General features: G+C 37.9%; 1 protein-coding gene across 4 annotated transcripts in view; it reads left to right on the top strand.

Annotated features, from left to right (window-relative positions):
• Nucleotides 1-554: 554 nt before the first annotated feature.
• The window catches only part of sytl5 (synaptotagmin-like 5), a 27,260-nt gene continuing 8,773 nt past the window's right edge, over nucleotides 555-19,041 (top strand). The window contains exons 1-14 of one of the 4 annotated variants that reach the window (XM_079619730.1): nucleotides 555-677; nucleotides 7,729-8,101; nucleotides 8,596-8,802; nucleotides 9,035-9,150; nucleotides 9,861-9,987; nucleotides 10,423-10,525; nucleotides 10,624-10,753; nucleotides 11,567-11,667; nucleotides 11,902-11,979; nucleotides 14,631-14,696; nucleotides 14,867-15,045; nucleotides 16,096-16,198; nucleotides 16,307-16,468; nucleotides 16,570-16,678. In XM_079619730.1, coding sequence (XP_079475856.1) covers nucleotides 7,977-8,101; nucleotides 8,596-8,802; nucleotides 9,035-9,150; nucleotides 9,861-9,987; nucleotides 10,423-10,525; nucleotides 10,624-10,753; nucleotides 11,567-11,667; nucleotides 11,902-11,979; nucleotides 14,631-14,696; nucleotides 14,867-15,045; nucleotides 16,096-16,198; nucleotides 16,307-16,468; nucleotides 16,570-16,678 — 1,606 coding nt within the window. In that variant the 5' untranslated portion in view covers nucleotides 555-677; nucleotides 7,729-7,976. Of the gene's footprint in view, nucleotides 678-7,728; nucleotides 8,102-8,595; nucleotides 8,803-9,034; nucleotides 9,151-9,854; nucleotides 9,988-10,422; nucleotides 10,526-10,623; nucleotides 10,754-11,566; nucleotides 11,668-11,901; nucleotides 11,980-14,630; nucleotides 14,697-14,866; nucleotides 15,046-16,095; nucleotides 16,199-16,306; nucleotides 16,469-16,569; nucleotides 16,679-19,041 lie in introns of all 4 variants that reach the window. The other 3 variants (XM_079619729.1, XM_079619732.1, XM_079619731.1) reach the window with 3 other exon arrangements.

Raw genomic sequence — 19,041 nt, 5'->3', positions numbered from 1 at the left:
ATTATTTTCCCCTCATATAGGGTAGATTGGGACAAATCACATTCTACAGCTTTAAGAATCTACCTATTTGTACGTAGCTTACCTATGATTGTTTTTATACAATATAGCGTAAGTACAAAACAACAAATTGTGCCAAACATAGGCTAAAGTGGGCTAATTACAAAATACGATATCCATTAAAGCCCAGATAAAAAACATGAATGAACATTCTATCTATCTATCTATCTATCTATCTATCTATCTATCTATCTATCTATCTATCTATCTATCTATCTATCTATCTATCTATCTATCTATCTATCTATCTATCTATCTATCTATCTATCTATCTATCTATCCTGTCTGACTGACTCATATGCTGACTAATATGTTGAGGATGTTCCCTCTCTAGTTTTTGTAGTTGCACACCGTTTAAGAGAGTATGGCAGTCCTATGATGCAGACACGTCGTAAAAAGACTGCGTGTGAGAGTGTGTGTGTGTGTACACGGTCACGGGGAATCCGTGGGAGCGCAAACTCCGCCCACGCTATGAACATCTCCTCGGCGGGTGCGTGGGGGGGTTTGCCTCCCGCTCGGAGCTCGGGCTGCAATGAACACACCACTACAAAACTGCTCTTGTCTTGACCATGTAACAGCACTGCAGTTCACGGGATATTCATGTACGAAGGCTGCGGCAGGTAGGACAACAGTTTATATCCTGGTGTGTTTCATGTATGCGGGTTGAGAAAATAAACGCAGCTTTAAGGTGAGATGGACGCAGGAACTTCAATGCTCCCATTCTCTCATGTTTAACAGGCTATATCTTCTTTATATATCGGTTACATCATCTTAAAACATTCTAAACCCTGCAAAAGTCATAATTAGAAGATATCCCCTGCCAAACAAGCCAGTTTTAACGCTGCTGTGTGGCATTATATATAATGTCGTCTCACCAGGTGTTTGAACAGGTGCAATGCAGCAGAGCGTTTTAGTAATTGTTTTTCGAGGCAGCCCGAAGTCGTTTTCAAATTTGTGTAGGATATTTTTTGTTGAAGTTCAAAAGTGCCTCTATAATCAGTGGTCTTCATTTTACTTTGAACATCACATCACATATCAGTCACATTTTAAATGAGGCTAGTTGTCCTACTTTTTACTACAGTGAAAATTAATTTAGGTGTTTATTTTTTAAAGTGAATTTTTGGAGGTGCATGGGACAAAATATCTTAATGTGTTCCATTTTGGCTCTATTGTGTCCATTTGACTATTGACTATATGATGGTATTTATATTTTAGTAGGATATAATTTACAAAATGAAATAATCTAATTTACCTAATTTAGTTTTGAGTAGTTGTTTGAAGCCAACATACAAAACCAATGCTAGATTAAGCAATGTATGCATTAGACAAATCAACTTGCCAACCTTTCCTCTATAATTCCTATATATATAGCCTATATGAGAGAGGGAGGATATAATCTTGTACAGTGAAGATTTCTGTGAGGTGATCTATGCTCTTCCACATGATTACAGCTTTAAGCACGTGCCAGTGCACTGTGTTTATCCTTTAGTATGATACCAAGCGGAAAGCTGTCCAGGGCTGTTATGACGTCATGAATGCCAAACCGACCCACTAGTACTGTATGTTGTTGCCCCTTTTATCTGTCTTAATATCTTTATCTGTATTAATGCTGTTACTTACAGTGGTAATCGCACTGAGAACCAGAACGGACTTCCTGCTGGTGTACTGAACTAAGTGCCCACTCACATGAAGAGTGCAAGTTGTACGCAGATTTGAGCCCTAATTATTTAGGGAGGTGAAAAAAGCAGTGATGGATAAAATGCCTCTAAGCGTGTTAGCCTCTTGTCACATGCCGGGTAGGTAATGGTTTAAGGTGTGGTTATGTCGTCTTTTGTGTACTATGAGCAACAACATACAGTAAATCACTTCTGGTTTCAGAAGCTTTAGCTATTTATACCCGAGTGAGGCATAATCAAGATAAAAGGCATCTGAGGAACAGCAAATCAGTTTGACTGGCCAGGGGAACGTTGTATTGCGAGAGACAGAGGAGCATTTTGCTAAATAAATGCAGTATATTCATTATATTTTCACTCATATCATTTTAAAATGATTATAACGTTTTTATTATAAAAAACTTCCTTATATTAATTGTATACATAAGCTGTTAATTTTAGCTGACAGGGTACCCTGACCTGAATAGTTTACAGCATTAGTTGAGAAATTGTTGTCCATTGAAACAATGAAGATATTAAAGAATGTGCTGTGTGGACACGGTTTGTGTATTTGAGGCACAATTTCACCCCTACAAAATCACTGTACGATCATAATATTTGTAAAAAAGTGACTGATACATACTGGTCTCACAGAAAATGTATTATTATCTTCACTAAAAGATAGAAATATGAACATAATTAGCTATATAGAGAGGGACGTTAGTGGCAGCAGGATCATAAAAACTAAATAAAATTCATAAAAAAGACTGAAAGCAAGCTCATTAAATTTTTAAGGCCTTTTTTCTAATTTTAATGTGCACTGGTCTTGAAAAAAGAGAATGTGGGTTGACTTCCCAGATAGAAGGACTAAAATCTGTCATGTTCAGACAATATACCTCAATATAATGCGCTCTCGTTTGATTGACTGAGATGTACTGCACAGATCATTCAACTGAAGGACTTTAACACTACAATTGACTATCCATAACTGACATTTTGTATTGATTTGTGTGTATGTGTTTAAAGAAGAGGCATGCATTAAAGATTCAACAGGGCACAGCTGGAGAGAAGGACATCATTATATTTCATTACATTGCATGTCATTAGTCCATTAGTCCAGGGTATACTTCATACGCGATCTGAAAGTGTGTGGAGGGCTGAAAACAACATTTCCTTTACATCTACTGCTTCCATGCCTTTAAAAGTTTGTGACGCATATTTGCCATCATATGGTGATTTTGAGATGTACCGTGTTCATTTGGTGATAAACAGAAGTTATTCCCCTTTGTGTCCCTTACACAAAACTCTTTGAGTAAAAATTGTGTAAAATAATGTAATTTCTGCCATTAAAATACAATTAACATGTGCATTGGCATTATGTTTACCATTAGCCACCCTGCTCTCTAGATTTTGATATTGCCATTGGCTACTGAAAATCTCTTATCAGTTGTCCTCTACCATACTTACCCAAGACTCAAATGTGTCTAGCTAATCTGCATTTCAGCTCTGTGGTTCTTTTTTATTATGCTAATGCAGCCTCTCTGTAAGGCATAACACATGCATGAAATCAATCTCCATTAAGCCAGGTGTTGTTGGTGAATGTGTCTCCATCATTAGAGGAGTAATTACTGAGCTGAGAGATGGACTGGCAGCTTGTTGACTTGTTCTTTTGAGATTTATGCACTGAACTACATTTCCCATGGTTCTTGCAATATGTTGTCATCTTTCATGCTGCTTTCAGGTCATGTCAGGATGAACATATTTACACATGAACACCGTGTCTTAATTACCAGTGGAAAAACCAGGATTGTGAGGCATGTCACAATTAAAACATTGCTCAGTATTGACTTCACTGTTTATTTTGCGTACAGCGTACTGTTGATGCATAATACAAATAAGGCTTGTTCAACTGCATTTCAGCATGAGAAAGCTAAAATACACACATAAATAACCAATTACACACCTAATGCGCATCCATTGCGCTTCATTACGTTGCACTAGGGCTGAAAAGCTTCCTGTCTTTTGTCAGTAACTAAAGAGATAAAGAAATGTGAAATCTTATCCTTTTGTCCCCACCATAATCTTTTGAACTCATCGCATCATAATAATGACTTCCGAGCTGATAAATACAAATTTCCCAGGAGAATTAGAAGGCAGCATTATTCCTGTCTGGTGTCTTCATGTGCACTAGCCTGAGGTACAAATGAACTAACTGTTTTGCAGGTTTCCTTAAAAGTGTCATTATTGTTGTGTGTCTTAACTCTTCCCCCGCTAGCGTTCTCGAAAAAATTTGCCAGCCAGCGCCAACATTTTTTTTATAATTTTTACAAGTTTCATGGCCCCCATGAATTATTGTTGTATGAATAGGCTGAACATGCAATATAAAGAAAGATCAGACCCTCTGCTTAAAAAAAAAAGCTTCTATTCTAGCTTCAAGCATAATTTTTTAATCAATTTGAATGTGGGTAAGTTTCATGATTTATATGCTGTTTAATGTTAATGATTGCGTTATTTTACATATGCATCTGCTTACATATGCTATCGCTGGTTTCTACTTCTGCTTCACCTGTGTATGGAAGCTTGTTTCTGCCACAGAATAAAAAAGAAAGGAAATTGCAACTTTTTTCCAACAATTGCGTGATATAAAGTAGCAATTGCGTGTTATAGTCAGAATTGTGAGATATAAACTCGCAATTGGGAGCTATAAAGTCAGAATTGGATGATATAAAGTCGCAATTGCATGTTATAAAGTAAGAATTGTGAGATATAAACTTGCAATTCTGAGGAAAAAAGTCAGCCACTTTTTCTTGCAATTGCGAGTTTATATCTCGCAATTCTGACTTTACAACACGTAACTAAGTTTATATCTCGTAATACTGACTTTATATCTCTAAAAAGTTGCAATTATCTTTAAAAAGGTTTTATTCTGTGGGGGAAACGAGCTTCCACAGTATTGATCAGAAGATTCCGTACTATTTCAGAAGATAATAATAATAATAATAATTCATTACATTTATATAGCGCCTTTCTGGACACTCAAAGTGCTTTACATAGAAGGGGGGGAATCTCCTCAACCACCACCAATGTGCAGCATCCACCTGGATGATGCGACAGCAGCCATATTGCGCCAGAACACCCACCACACACCAGCTTACTGGTGGAGAGGAGACAGTGATGAAGCCAATTAGTATATGAGGATGATTAGGAGACCGTGATGGACAAAGGCCACTGGGCAAATTTGGCCAAGATGCCGGGGTTACACCCCTACTCTTTCGAAAGACATCCTGGGATTTTTAGTGACCACAGAGAGTCAGGACCTCGGTTTAACGTCTCATCCGAAGGACGTTCCGAAGGAAGGACGATCCGAAGATGTGGCATAGCGCCACCTACCGTATAACAGTGAAAACACGGAAAGTCCAGTTACACATGTTTGGAATTTTTTTCAAAGAAATTAATTATTGTATTCAGGAATTAAATTTATCAAAAGTGACAATAGACTTTTACATTGTTGCAAAAATCTATATCAAATAAATTCTGTTCTTTTGAATACTCTTTTCATCAAAGAATTTTCACAAAATATTAAGTAGCCTAGCACAACTGTTTTTAAAATAAAAATACATGTTTATTGACATTGACCACCAAATCAGCATATAATAATTATTTTTTAAGGATCATGTTACACTGAAGGCTGGAATAATGGCTTCTGAAAATTCAGCTTTGTCACCACAGAATTTTTATTTTAAATAAAAAATGTACTAAAAAAAATATTTTGAATTGTAATAGATACAGCCTTCGTGAGACTTCTTTGTAAAACATTTAAAAAATCATTGACCCTAAACGTTTGAACGCTAGTGTATATTGCTTAAAAACGTAAGAGAACTGTGTGTTGGTGTGTTTATACAGTGCTTTGTGTACACTAATGTGTGTACTTAGGGTGGGATCCAGGGAGATACCACACCTTTTGTAACCCTGCAGTTTTTATTGAAGCATCTCAGCAGTACACCTTGCTCAGGAGTGTATAATGAGCAGCACTCCAACATTCAGACTCAAACGCATATAACAACTGCCTGACGATGACGCAGAAGAGCTTTTTTAAATTATGCTAGATAGTGCTGGGCTGCTGGCACATGCTGACCTTTACCTCAGCGGAGAGACTGAAGTTACACTTTTAATCTGCATGTATTTGTGTGTCTCTGTAAACAGTTCTCGCATGAGAAATTTGAATTAATTTTGCTCCATGTCTTCCTGTTGAGTCAGACACAATAACCTCAGTTACACACAAATGCACAAACATACACAGATGGAATTGTATAAAGCAATTTTTGACTGCGACATTACAAATAATTTGTCACCTGTGTGTGACACATAGATGTTCGTGGTTGTGTCACCAATGGCAGACGCTTTTCTAAGTGTAAATGATGGTGTGAAAAACAGCTTTTGAAGGTTCTGATTATGTAGGCTGGCCTGTTAGACATGGTGTATCAGATTCTGTCAGACAGACAACATAGAAGAAAGCAAGACACACACACACACACACACACACACACACACACACACACACACACACTGGTGTCCTACCCATTTGTCATTCACTATTAATTTCAAACAAACCTGCAACAAAAACGAGATAACATGCACACATGCAGTAAATGCTACATATTAACTTAGTTCATGCAAACAGACGAGTTGGATACGACCCATAAATCAGTTCTCCAAACAGGAAATTAATAAGTCTTCCACAGATCCAGGCCAGTAAAATGCTTCAGTTTTGATGGGGCTCCCAGTAAAGACAACTGAACATGATTAAAATGGTTATGGATTGGAGCTGGCACTTTCTAAGATTAAAAATGTTTGTTCCTTTAAAATGCAAAAAAATTTTTGTTAATAGTAGCATTTGATATTAGTTCAGCTATAAATTAATAATTATAAAATGTATATACATTCTAGAATGGTTTGTGAATATCACATCTTGAATGATGAACTTTAACCAAAAATGTAAGGCACAATTTAGACAACAGGCAAGCCTTTTATGGCATGATTTTCTTTCTATTGTATTTTAGTGGATTCCAAATAAAAAGAAAATTGACTGACAATGATGTAGGATTTCATTATTGAATTAACTTTACGTTTTCATCCATTTCAAGCCCTATTATCGTGTGGAAAGTGCCAGCTATTAATGCAGAGGTTGTAGGTTCAGTCCCAAGTATGCATGATGTACAGTGATTACAGCCCTGTTCTATTACTCTTGTGCTCTCCAGCAAGCCACTTCACCTCAGATTGCCGCTGGCAGACTGCCACTGCAATTAGTGTATTGTCGCTTTAGATAAAAACCTAAATGGTGACTAGTAGCTGTAGCTCTATCGGATTGGCTAGGCTCTCATACTGACATCTGGACTGTCAGTCTATTAACAAAGCAGATAGATAAAAAGTGCTTGTCTCTAAATTATTGTAATATAAGGATGTGTGTGTATAAATATATAATCCATATATACATAGATTGCTATACATATACTGTATGTAATGTGCTCTATTATATTTTATAATTCCTACATTTAGATACTGTTTTGTGTTTAATGTTTGTAATGAGAGGCATAATCATTATAGTTTTAAAGTGGGCATGTCAGACTTTTGTAATAATTTTCCATCTTGAGGATATTTGTGAGCCAAGGTGGGTGGTGTTTTTTTGTTGTTGTTGTTGCTTTGAAAAGAGTAATAGGTTTTTCATTACGATTTCTACCCTCTCTTTCTTTGACCCTTGCAGGCAGACTGATGGAAACACAGAATCAGTTTTTTTCAACTTACTTTCAATAGAAGTTTTTTTCTTTTGTACTGGGCTGATCTTTTTTTATTTCTGAACGTAACTGTTTTATATTATATTAAGCTCTATTTTTTAAAAGATCATGAACCATTAACTAGGTCAGAAGACATGAATCATGATTTACCATGTATATTGTAAGTATTGCATATAAAATACCCTGATTGATCACTGATTTTTTTTTTATGGATGTTATTCTTGCAGGCATTCAGCAGGTGAAAGGGTTAATGCACTGACCGATAGGATCACAAGACCTGCCACCATTGCTGAGAGATGAATGTTATCGTCTGAAGGAGCAGGCAGATGACCTTTGTGTCGATATGTAGATGTACCAAAGCAATCCTTTATTAATTCATAAGGATTCAAGCTGCATTCATGAAGCATAATTTTGATTGGTTTGTGGCCAGTTTTATTGGCTGAGCTTTCCTTGAGCTCTGTGAGCAGTTCTTTAAATGGTCATGGCGAAGACAACCGGGTCCCTTAATCTGTCCTTCCTTCTGGAGCACGAAAAGCAGACGATCCTCAGTGTTCTCCAGAAAGACGAGAAGGTCAGGAAACGAGAAGAGAAACGCATCAGGTAGCGTCTTCCACCTGCACATCATCACAAGCAGACATTTTCTTTATTTCTTCTGCAAAAGTAGTTAGCTATTCTATAAACTTCTTTTTAAACAATATTTCTTCAGTGTAGTTAGCTACTTAAAAAAGTAGCTAACTACACTGAAGCTACTTACAATAGGATAACTATCCAATTAGATAATTTTTAAGTATATTGCATCACGACAAAAGCAAATAGAACGCATTATAATCAGTGATGCTGTCTACGGCGTGACAGTTTCCCGACAGTAACTGATGCACCATTCGATTTCAAACAAATAATAATAAACTAAATGCTCTGCTTAAAAAAAACTTAAAATGTAGCGACTCAAATCTGTGGATTTTCTGTGGAAAAAGAAGCTGCTTTTTGGAATAGATAAACAGTGTTATGAGAAACAGACCTACTGTAGTTCATTTATAGGGTTGCTTGCTACGTTTAGTTACTCCCCAACAGTGATGCCAGTTGTGCCTCTACAGGAAGCTGAAAAATGAACTTCTGGAACTGAAGCGAGCCGGGCGGCGTAGTTCAGCTGATCAGCGTGAGTGTGCCGTATGTCTGCGAGCGCTGGGTCTCATCCTGCAGAGGGGTAATGTGTGTACCAACTGTCATCGGCGCATCTGCAACTTCTGCACTGCTACGCCTACAGGCAGCATCTGCAAATGCACTGTGTGTGCAAAGACTGCGTGAGTCACACAGAACATCTATACACACTCTGAAAAGATGAGAGACACCATGAAATACATTTTTTGGCTTTTAATCCATGTTCCTCACCAACTTATTTCAATAGGAAATGTTTCAACGCAGTATGGGAAATTGCAGTTCATAGGCTTTAATAGGTGAACCAATTAAGCTATGCTTGTCACTTCTATAATTGTGGCTTACACAGTGTTGTCTGTGTGTGACTTGCTGTCATAGGGAACTGAAGGTGGTTACAGGAGAATGGTTTCTGGAAGAGAGATCCAAGAGGTTTCAACATGTCGGTGTACCCAGCAGTGATGTAGTCAAAGAGTCAATCCTCAGCAGTCCTCCAGGTGAGATCAACTCAGAGTTTGTGTCAACACAAACATCCATCAACCAATGCCTGGAAATATTGCCGTACATTTTACACAATGTCAGCCCTGACACAATGGAAAGTTTTCCTCTCCAGGCTCTTTTTAACGATTTGAAAACTAGAATAGTTACATGTTTCAGTGTATAAAAAATAAATATATTGTCATTGTTTGTTTATGTCCAGGTGAAACGCAGCATTGACAAAAAAGTACAAGTCTGATCAGGTTTTGTGTTAATTAATAGTGATGCACCTCAAATTTCAGCATCCAAAAACATTCAGAAGAAACAACACAAAATTGGTTGCAGCGAGAATAGTTTTGAAGGGCCGAAACATTGACGGAACAGTGACCGTGTCAGCATCTATTACATGCACACAATGTGGATAAGAAACATCGGGTGAACATGTCAGTGTGGACGCACTTCACCGTCACCAAAAAGGATGCTAAAGAAGCAATATGCAAATTTGTTCAGCTGACATATTGTTGCCAAATAACTTTACTACAATTTAATTTATCATCTGATAACACGATACCCTGAGCAGAATACCGTGTTCAAATACCCAAATTTAATTACCTAAACTTTATTGGTCACTATTGAATAATACACAGATGGTCAAAGGACTGTGTATTTAGCTTAACGGCTTTGATTTGTTTCTTTTTATTTATATTTGTTTTTATTTATGGAGATGGAGATGGAGATGGAGATGGAGATGGAGGCTCTTCTCCCAGACCATCAGAGAGGGAGAGGTCATCCACACCACAGTACGAGAGATCGCCTAAGTCCCAATTCCAGATAAGGACAGGGAAGAACAGGAAAGGGTGAGGGGCATCATTAACAGTCCATTGAGCTTGACTTTGCTATGCTTGGAATCACTTACTTTGATACAATTCCTGCAGTTAATAGTAATTATCCAGTGCAGTGTATGCCTTTTTCTTTATGCATGGAAAAACAGGAAGACCTACTACAGTTGCTTAAATGTAACACCGTAAACACTTTATGCAACAATGCAATGCTCGAATATTAGCAATGCGACAAATTAACCAGGAGTAATATCATAAATGGTTTAAACATTAATTAAGCATGCATTGTATTGGTCATGTGACAACAATGTAGCATATCGCTGTTTGAAATGATTGCATAATAATAGGCAGTATATTCTTCAGTGAAATAAGCTAGCATTTCATTCTACTCAAGCCTGTGTCTTCTCATTAAGACTGCTTTTGTTTCACTCTCATTAAGTGTCTGTGTTTTAGGAAGAAAGCGGTTGCTGTGGAGCCATCAGGGTTACCAACGGTACCCAATAACATGAGAGCACAAATGGTCAAAACACCAACCCACACAGAGGCAAGAAACAGGGTAACACACGATAACACAATTGCATTCCTTTATACAGACTTGTGTGCATGACAAGAAAGCAGTGTTTACTGTCTGTGCGTGTCCGTGTGTTTGTTCAGCCGGATGGAGCAGAGAGCGTGTCTAGTATACAAAGCAGTGACAGCACTTCTGAAAAGATGGCGGATGGGCGGAGACAAAAAGATTCCAGCACACCCTCTATCGCCATATCCAGAGCCTCCCTCTCATCAGGTATCACCATGGCAACAACTTGACATATATAATATTGCTGCCAATGACACTAGTAACAACATCTGCATGCGAAACTGTCCTTATATCAGTTCACTCTAATATAAAAAATGTAAACGCAATAAGTGGGATTCAAAAGTCTGAGACCACACTGAAAATCTAATTTAAACATGGAAATGAATAGTTGCAACATGTAAAATAGAAATATATGTAGAAGAAATGGAATTCAATGTATACAAAGTAAAACAAATCTATGTAGAAATATTCAAGATTCTGCTCTATTTCTAGGACACTAATTAAAATAAGCATTTTAAGACTAGTGCTAATCGACATTACGTGTTTTTTTTTTGAAGCGGTGAATTAAATAAAATATATTAATATTTTTCCCTTTACTTGCTTTAGCTTATTATGTTTGTTTAGTCTTATTTTAAATAATTTTAAGTAATATGTGAGGGACCAACCCTGGTTGAGAACAACTGTTTTAAGCCATGTTAACATTGTTGTAGACTGTCAGATGTTCTTGATGTCACAAGATGCTTTTTGGTTCTTTCTCAAATCATGCTGGAGAACATGATCATCAGGGTTTACACAAACATGCCAAATACTAAATCATTCTGAAATTTGTGTTAGTGTTTCGGTTCAACCTTTTGCTTGAATTATGGTAATTATGTCATTTGTAATGAAAAAAGTAAATATTATATTCTGAAAAATGCTAAATAAATGCATTTTCACTTGTGGTCTTAGGCTCGCTCTATGTACTTGGAAGTATTAGATAATATAAAATAGTAAGAACATCTCATTTTCTGTTCTTCACAGATCGCAGTCGCTCTGAGGTGGACCTCAGTAATCCTGGTGAGGGGTTCAGTGAAGATCCTCTGATTAGTCGATGCCGCTCAGTTCCAGGACTCACCGATGGGGTAGATTTCAGCCACAGTCTCTTAAACCACTTCTCACATGCAATCTTGTTCATAATGTTTTTCTGTGTGCAGGATATGAGATAGATTTCCGGATAGGGAGTTAAAATGATAAGAGACAGCCTTCTGTAATGTGATTTTTATGATATCATATCACTGAGTGAAGTGACTGCATAAAGAAAAGCAGTGCTGCCTGTTTCAATGTGATATTCGTTGATGGCAGTGTTTGTGCTCTAGGACTCGGATGAGGACATTGATGCGGTGTTATCAGCACACTATAAAACCAACCGTAGCGTCTGCAGTGCACAATCAATGGTATAATGATTTACACAGACACATGCACACAAAAACAACATAATCACAGGTGCTTTTCTGCAGTGTGTGTTTGCTGGCTTTGTGCAAATGTCTGACTGAAACAAAATATATTTGTTCCCTTTTCTGTGTACTGTATGTTTAGACTCATATTTGTGTGCCTTATGGAAGGGGAGCCAGAAACCCAATGCTTTTACCCTCTTTTTTCAGATATTAAGTATCCCTTTCAAATAAGAAGTATACTTCAAGTTAATTTTATTGAGTATATTTAAGTAATGCTGAAGTATATATTTTAAGTACACCAATATCAATGTGTATTTGTAAGTGTACTTTTTCAATACTGCTTGGGACTAATTTGGCCCAATTTTAGTACTGTATATAAAAGTAAACGTTTAAGTGGACTATAAGTGTAACAGTAGTAAACTTTAAGTACACAACTAGGTTTCTAATTTGTAATGCATCTGTACTACAAGTGAACATATTTGTATACTAGTAGTTTACTATTTTAAAACAAGTGGTAATTTTTTTTAGTTTATGAAAGTACACACTGAAGTGTACTCTCAGTAAACTACTAGTTTAGTAGTTTATACTGCAAGTATACTTGTGAACATAACTACAAATACTTGTAAGTCTTCTGTAAGTGAACATAACATTATACTTATAGTTTACTATTTATATATTATTTTGCACTTGCAGTATACTACTATGTTCAAATGTAGATATCATTTTTTATACTTGAAAAATACCTTTAACTGTACTTTAACTATTTTAAAAACATTTTATTAGCTTCATGCATCCTTTTTTATCAACACTTGAATGTCGGTATGTTTCATAAAGAAAGGCAACTACAAGCCAAGTATACTTTAAATACTTAATTATACTTTTAAGTATATCTCGATCAAAAGATTGAGTTCAAGTACAGGCCAAATATACTTGGACTTTTCTCTCAGTAAGTCAAGCACTTAAGTGTAATTTTAAGTATATTTCTGAGAAGTACATAAAGTATAATTCTGAGAAGTATATAAAATGTAGACTGAAAGTATACTTTCTTATTTTTAGTTTAAAAGAAGTACCGGTATACTAATAGAACACTTAAATAAACGTATTTTTCGTAAGGGATACCCTACCCTATAAAACTCGTTCCAGCTATTCTTTTGAATATAAATATATATCCTTGTGAATATTAGCATTTACTCCTCCTGGGAAAATTACCAGTTACATGAGATCACTTAATTTGTTGACTCACCTGGTAGACCCACGCATGCATTTTTTATCTCACTATCTCGTATACACACAATTTAGCATAGATAAAACTCGCAATAACTACTGAAAGTGCATCATTGTCATAGTTCCCGGTTCTTGGCCACACATACAGGTGCAGGTGGTGCATTAAGGCACAACAAAGAGAAATAATTCAGGCAAACATGAAGACAAGTGGCCTCTTTCAAAACAGCTGACATAACTCATAGCTCACACGCAGTCTCTAATAGCTAGATGAGTCAGATGTGTTTCCTCTTCATTTAGCACTCTTCACAAGAAAAAAGAAAACAACTAGCGAAGACAGGCTTTTACTGACAACAAAACGGTCATGTTTTCACAGAATTAAACTTGCCATCATTTACTCACCCTTATGTCATTCAAAATCTAAATTATGTTCTCCTGTGAAACACAAAAGATGTTTTGAAGAATGTTCATTCCACACTTTGACATACAGTGAAAGTGAATGACAAAAAGCACCATTAAAGTGGTCCATTCAATTTGTGTGATAAAGTCCAAGTATAAATATAAAAATATAAAATATTCCAAAGAATAGACAGAAATTATACAATATGTATTACTTGTTGAAAATCTTGCTTTCTGTCATAGCTCCTAAATCGTATTAGTCTACATTTAAATCCACATGCTTTGTGCTACATTTTACATAAAATGTATGGCTTCAAAAAACCTATATACTATTTTTATTGGGTTTTTCTGTCATTTTTTGGAGCCCAAAAGCCCCAGTTCCCATTCAATGTCATTATATAAAAAAGAGTAGGGATGCACTGAATTCATTTCACTGAATTTTTACTATAATAAGTAAATGATAATTATATCATATAATACAATTATAAAAGGACACATTTGTTTAAAATCACATTTATGCATAATGTAAATTTACAGACATTTTGTGTTTTAAAAACTAGGTACTTTTTTTGCTAGGTTAATTTTATGATAGGTATGTTATTCTATTTTTTTGGAGCCCAAAGCCCCAGTTCCCATTCAATGTCATTATATAAAAAAGAGTAGGGATGCACTGAATTAATTTTAAAATTTTCTGGTCAATGGTTTCGTCCCCTCAAAACTACTACCGCCATACCAAAAATTCAGCTGAATATTTTGGTAGCTGAAATCTCTTTTTATGGAAGAAAGAAGTACGAATGGGTTTGAAATGACATCAGGGTTAGTAAATAGGACACCATGTTCATTTTTAAGTGAATTGTCACTTTAAACAGCTAATAATCAAAGTGTGAAAAAGTTCCTTCTTGGCTCTAGCAATCTGTGCTCTGTCACATTATATAGGTTTTCTTATTCTACTTCTCTGCTCTGTTATTTTTCCGGGCTTGCCTTCATGCTGTCAATCTTCTCTACTCTGTCTTTCTCCGGTCTTATTCCAGTCTTCCACACCTGCCTCGGAGAGAAAGTGGGGTTTCCTTAATGTACCTGACTCAGATGCTGACACTGTGAGTGTTCAGTGTGTGTTTGAGTACAGATGTGTGTCTGTCTGTCTGTTGCTGTGTTCGCTTCAGTTTCTCTCTCTTGCCTTTCTGTATTACACATACATGCACGCATACATTTAAACACAAGCTTGTGAAAGATGCACAGCAAAAGACTCTCCCTATATTCTCTCCAGACCAGCATTAACAGTATGATGAGCGTGTACAGTGAGACGGGGGACTATGGCAACGTGCGGGTTTCCGGGGAGATCCTGCTCAACATCTCTTACAGCTATAAAACAGGGGCACTCAACGTGCTCGTCCGCGAGTGCCGCTGCCTAGCAACCGGGGATGAGAGGAGACAGCGCACGGATGCGTAAGGCCACACACACACACACACACACACACACACACACAAACACACACACACACACACACACACACACACACACACACACACACACACACACACACACACACACTCTTCACTTTGAGCCCTGGCAGAGCATCCCTGCACTGCATGTATTTGGGGTGTCCATATATTAACATTAGATTCACAATTAGTATATTTTTCTATTACTGTATTTAAAGGGATAGTTCAATGTAATAATGTTAAATGTAAATTCGATAATTCTTTACATTAGTATTGTTTATACACTTGAAAAATGTATTCAAATGTTCAATTAGCTATTATTTTTATATTTTAGTTAGATGTGCTTTTGTACATTTTTACTAGTTTTATAAATATTTAGCTATAATTTTTTAAGTCTTTCATCATATTTATTTTATTTCAACTTTTATTTCAATTAATGTTTTTGTCATTTTTAGAGTTCGAAATACTTTTTTTTTTTTTTTGAAAAAAATGGGTGACCTTTTCATTTAATGGTAAATGGTAAATGGACTGCATTTATATAGCGCTTTCACAGACCCAATGGCCACCAAAGCGCTTTTCAATATTGCCTCACATTCACCCATTCACTCACTCATTCATACACCGACGGCGGTGTCAGCCATGCAAGGCGATCCAGCTCGTCGGGAGCAGCTGGGGTTAGGTGTCTTGCTCATGGACACCTCGACACTTGGTCAGGTGGAACCGGGGATTGAACCACCAACCTTCCGGTCTGTAGACAATCTACATGAACCACTGAGCCACTGCCGCCCCATAATGCAGTCATTTTGACTTAGCTGAAATTTTCCTGAAAATGTTCTGAAATATTTGCTGAAATATTAATAATTAAATACAGTATGTGTTGAAAGGTACAGAAATCTAACTCTGTCCAGTATCCACATATTCTCATAAATTGTTTATTATTAACAAATTATTATTTGTTGTCTAAGATATCAATTTAATACTGATGCGTCAGAGGCTAATATTGTACAGAAGCAAAAAATGTGGTTTTGTGTGTGTGTGTGTGTGTGTTTACAGCTATATTAAAACATATCTCCTGCCAGACAAGTCCCGTCAAAGCAAGCGGAAAACCAGCATCAAAAGCAACACCACTAACCCAGTCTTCAACGAAAACCTGAGGGTAAGAGAGGGTTCAATCCTGCCTTACAGGGTTTTGAATTGAGATTGATGAGATAGTGTAAATGAGATATTGATTTAAAGGCTCTTATCTGTCTGTCCCTTTGAGTAGTATGTAGTCAGTCACTCTCAGCTGGAGACGCGCACACTGCAGGTTTCTGTGTGGCATCATGATCGTTTTGGACACAACAACTTCCTGGGGGAGACAGAGCTGACCTTCGACTCCTGGGAGTTTGACACGCAGATAGAGGAATGGTTCTCTCTACAGCCTAGGGTGAGCTGAACACACACATACAAACAGAAACAGCGAGAGATAAAAAGAAATGTATTGACATGGATAAGTGTGATACTGAAATGTGTGTGTGTCTGTGTCAGAATGAGTCTTATGTGGACTCAGTGATGCACTATAAAGGGGAACTTACAGTGGTTTTGAAGTACATTCCTGCAGAGAGAAATGTCTCCCTGCCTCTGGACCAAGTGCAAGGTATGACTTAGAAATTTATATTTAATTTCTTTCACCTTTTCATTGTTGATAAAATCTATGACCTACAGTAGTGGCAAAAAGTGGAGATATTTAAAAAAATATATATATTAAATTGTATTTTAAAAATGAGGGAGGAACAAAACACTAAACTTGGTTAAGGTATTTTTCTGACAAAAATGATTTGGCTAAAAAGAAAAAAAAGACTACAGTAATATCTAATATAATATCTAATATTATATATCATATCGCTTTGCTGCCTGTAAAATACTTTGTGTCAAATTTTAAATACTTTAAAAAGTAAATGATAATGATATCATATAATACAATTATAAAAGGACATATTTTTTTAAAGTTACATTTATGCATAATGTAAATTTACAAACATTTTGTGTTTTAAAAACTAGGTACTTTTTATGCTAGGTTAATTTTATGATAGGTATATTATTCTAACATATCTAATAGAATAGTTTACACAGCAAAAAAAAAAGTTCTAATGCAGATGTTTTAAATAAGAAATGTTCAATAGAGGAATATGCAATGGTGGTTAATACAAAGTGATACTTTTAAAAATTCTGTCATCGTTTGCTCATCCTCGAGTTGTTTCAAACCTGTATGAATTTTATAAAGAATATTTTGAAGAATGTCGATAATCAAGTAGTTGATGGGACCCCATTGATTTCCATAGTTCCCTTTCAGTCAGTCACACTACGAGTTACGTCAGTGACTGACAAAATGGGGGTTTCGCTAGAGAGCCCTATCATTTTCGAGTATTAGAAAACGAGCCAATGGTATGAAAATACCATGGGTCTGCAGAATTTGCATCGCGAACCCAGCCCCACCGCTTGGGTATAAAAGGAGCTACGAGTGCAATCTCGCATTATGTTTCTGCTTTGAAGCCGAAGTGTTTATGTGCTTTCTTCGTCTTCAAGAGCAACGAGCATCTCTCTTCACTCTTCAGCTGCTCGTCTGTGCAGTGACTTTGCACGCAGCTCGTGTCCTTCCCTGGGTGCTTCAGCACTGCTAAAGAGAGCTTTCCTTTTTTCTAAAAGAGCTGCACAGACACCTTTTAAAGAGGTCTCGCCCATGTGTTTCTGGATGTGAGCGCATAGTCCATCCGCCTGAAGGTCATGAACGCTGCCTGGCGTGTTTGGGCTTTAATCACTCTCAGGCAGCGCTCGTGGATGAGTCATGTTCCCACAATGAGAACATGGCCATCGCGGTGTTAAGATCAAGACTCAATGACCTCCGTGGAGGTAGAGTCCCCTATGCCTCACCCCAATCTATCTCCTCCTCGAGAGGGGATATTTTGGCTGGTGGCCACGGTGATCTGAGGGTTACGATGTGGAACAACCCGACGAGTCTTCCTCAGGCAACACGCCCCTGCACATTGCGAGCTGTGGAGCTTCTGGATGAGCCTGGTTCCTCTCGGGTCGGATCCAGAGCAGACGGCCATGGTTGTCTGAGAAACTGAGAGCATCTGGTTGGAGTGGCGCCCGTCGCCCTCCCCCAAACGCTCAGGCTGGACGATTGGTTCCTGGAGGCGGTGCGTGCTGGTCGCCCAGTGCCTTTCTTCCCGGAAGTGCATCAGGAGGTCACCAGGTCGTGGAAGTCCCCGTTGACTTCTCGCGGCCTGGCGGCATCCTCCGCCTTCTCTACCCTTGATGGCGCAGCGGCCAAAGGGTACACTGGGGTCCCCCCGGTGGAGCACTCTGTGGCGATGCAACTGTGATAAAGCATATCCTGCCCCGACGGCCAGCTGCTGCCTCCACCCAGCCGTTTGTGCAGCCCCCTCAGTCTGCTTTCCGCCAAGCTTACTCCTCCGCAAGTATGCGTTTCCCCCAGTGAGATCAGGGAGAACGAGAAGTACCGTAGGTCCTTTTAGTTGCGCCTCATTGGCCCAGCCGGACTTTAGACTTCGATAGTTCTCCGAACTGGTGCTCCTTGCGGCAGCCCCTCCCTGGCCTTTCCCTCTGAGGAAGGACCTCCTTCTTTTTCTTAGATGAGTTCTCCATATGCCCTGAATTCCCCCTGCACTATTGATGCCATCACCAGTACATGCCCGGTTGGTCAGCCCTCGTGATTGGTTAGGTGCCTCCATGTGCATGGTTCCGCGGTTGGGCAACCCCCACATGTGTATTTCCACGGTCTCCTCCGAACACATGTCTTTCCCTTGGCTAGAACCCTCTTGTCATATTGAGGTAGAAACATTCCACCCTGTGGGCTGGATACCTCTGAGTTCTCCATATGCATCCCGTACTCAGGTTATATGTGTATTTTAAGTCCTCCCTGAGGGTAGGCGCTGTTACATATTCCATCTGGGATATGCTACCCAGTGTACCTTGGTATTCTTGCATCAGCCTGGC

The sequence above is a fragment of the Phoxinus phoxinus genome, assembly GCF_949152265.1.
Source record: "Phoxinus phoxinus genome assembly, chromosome: 7".
NCBI classification, from domain to species: domain Eukaryota; kingdom Metazoa; phylum Chordata; class Actinopteri; order Cypriniformes; family Leuciscidae; genus Phoxinus; species Phoxinus phoxinus.
The sequence above is the reverse complement of the archived record's forward strand: the minus strand, read 5'-3'. Positions and strand labels throughout refer to the sequence as shown.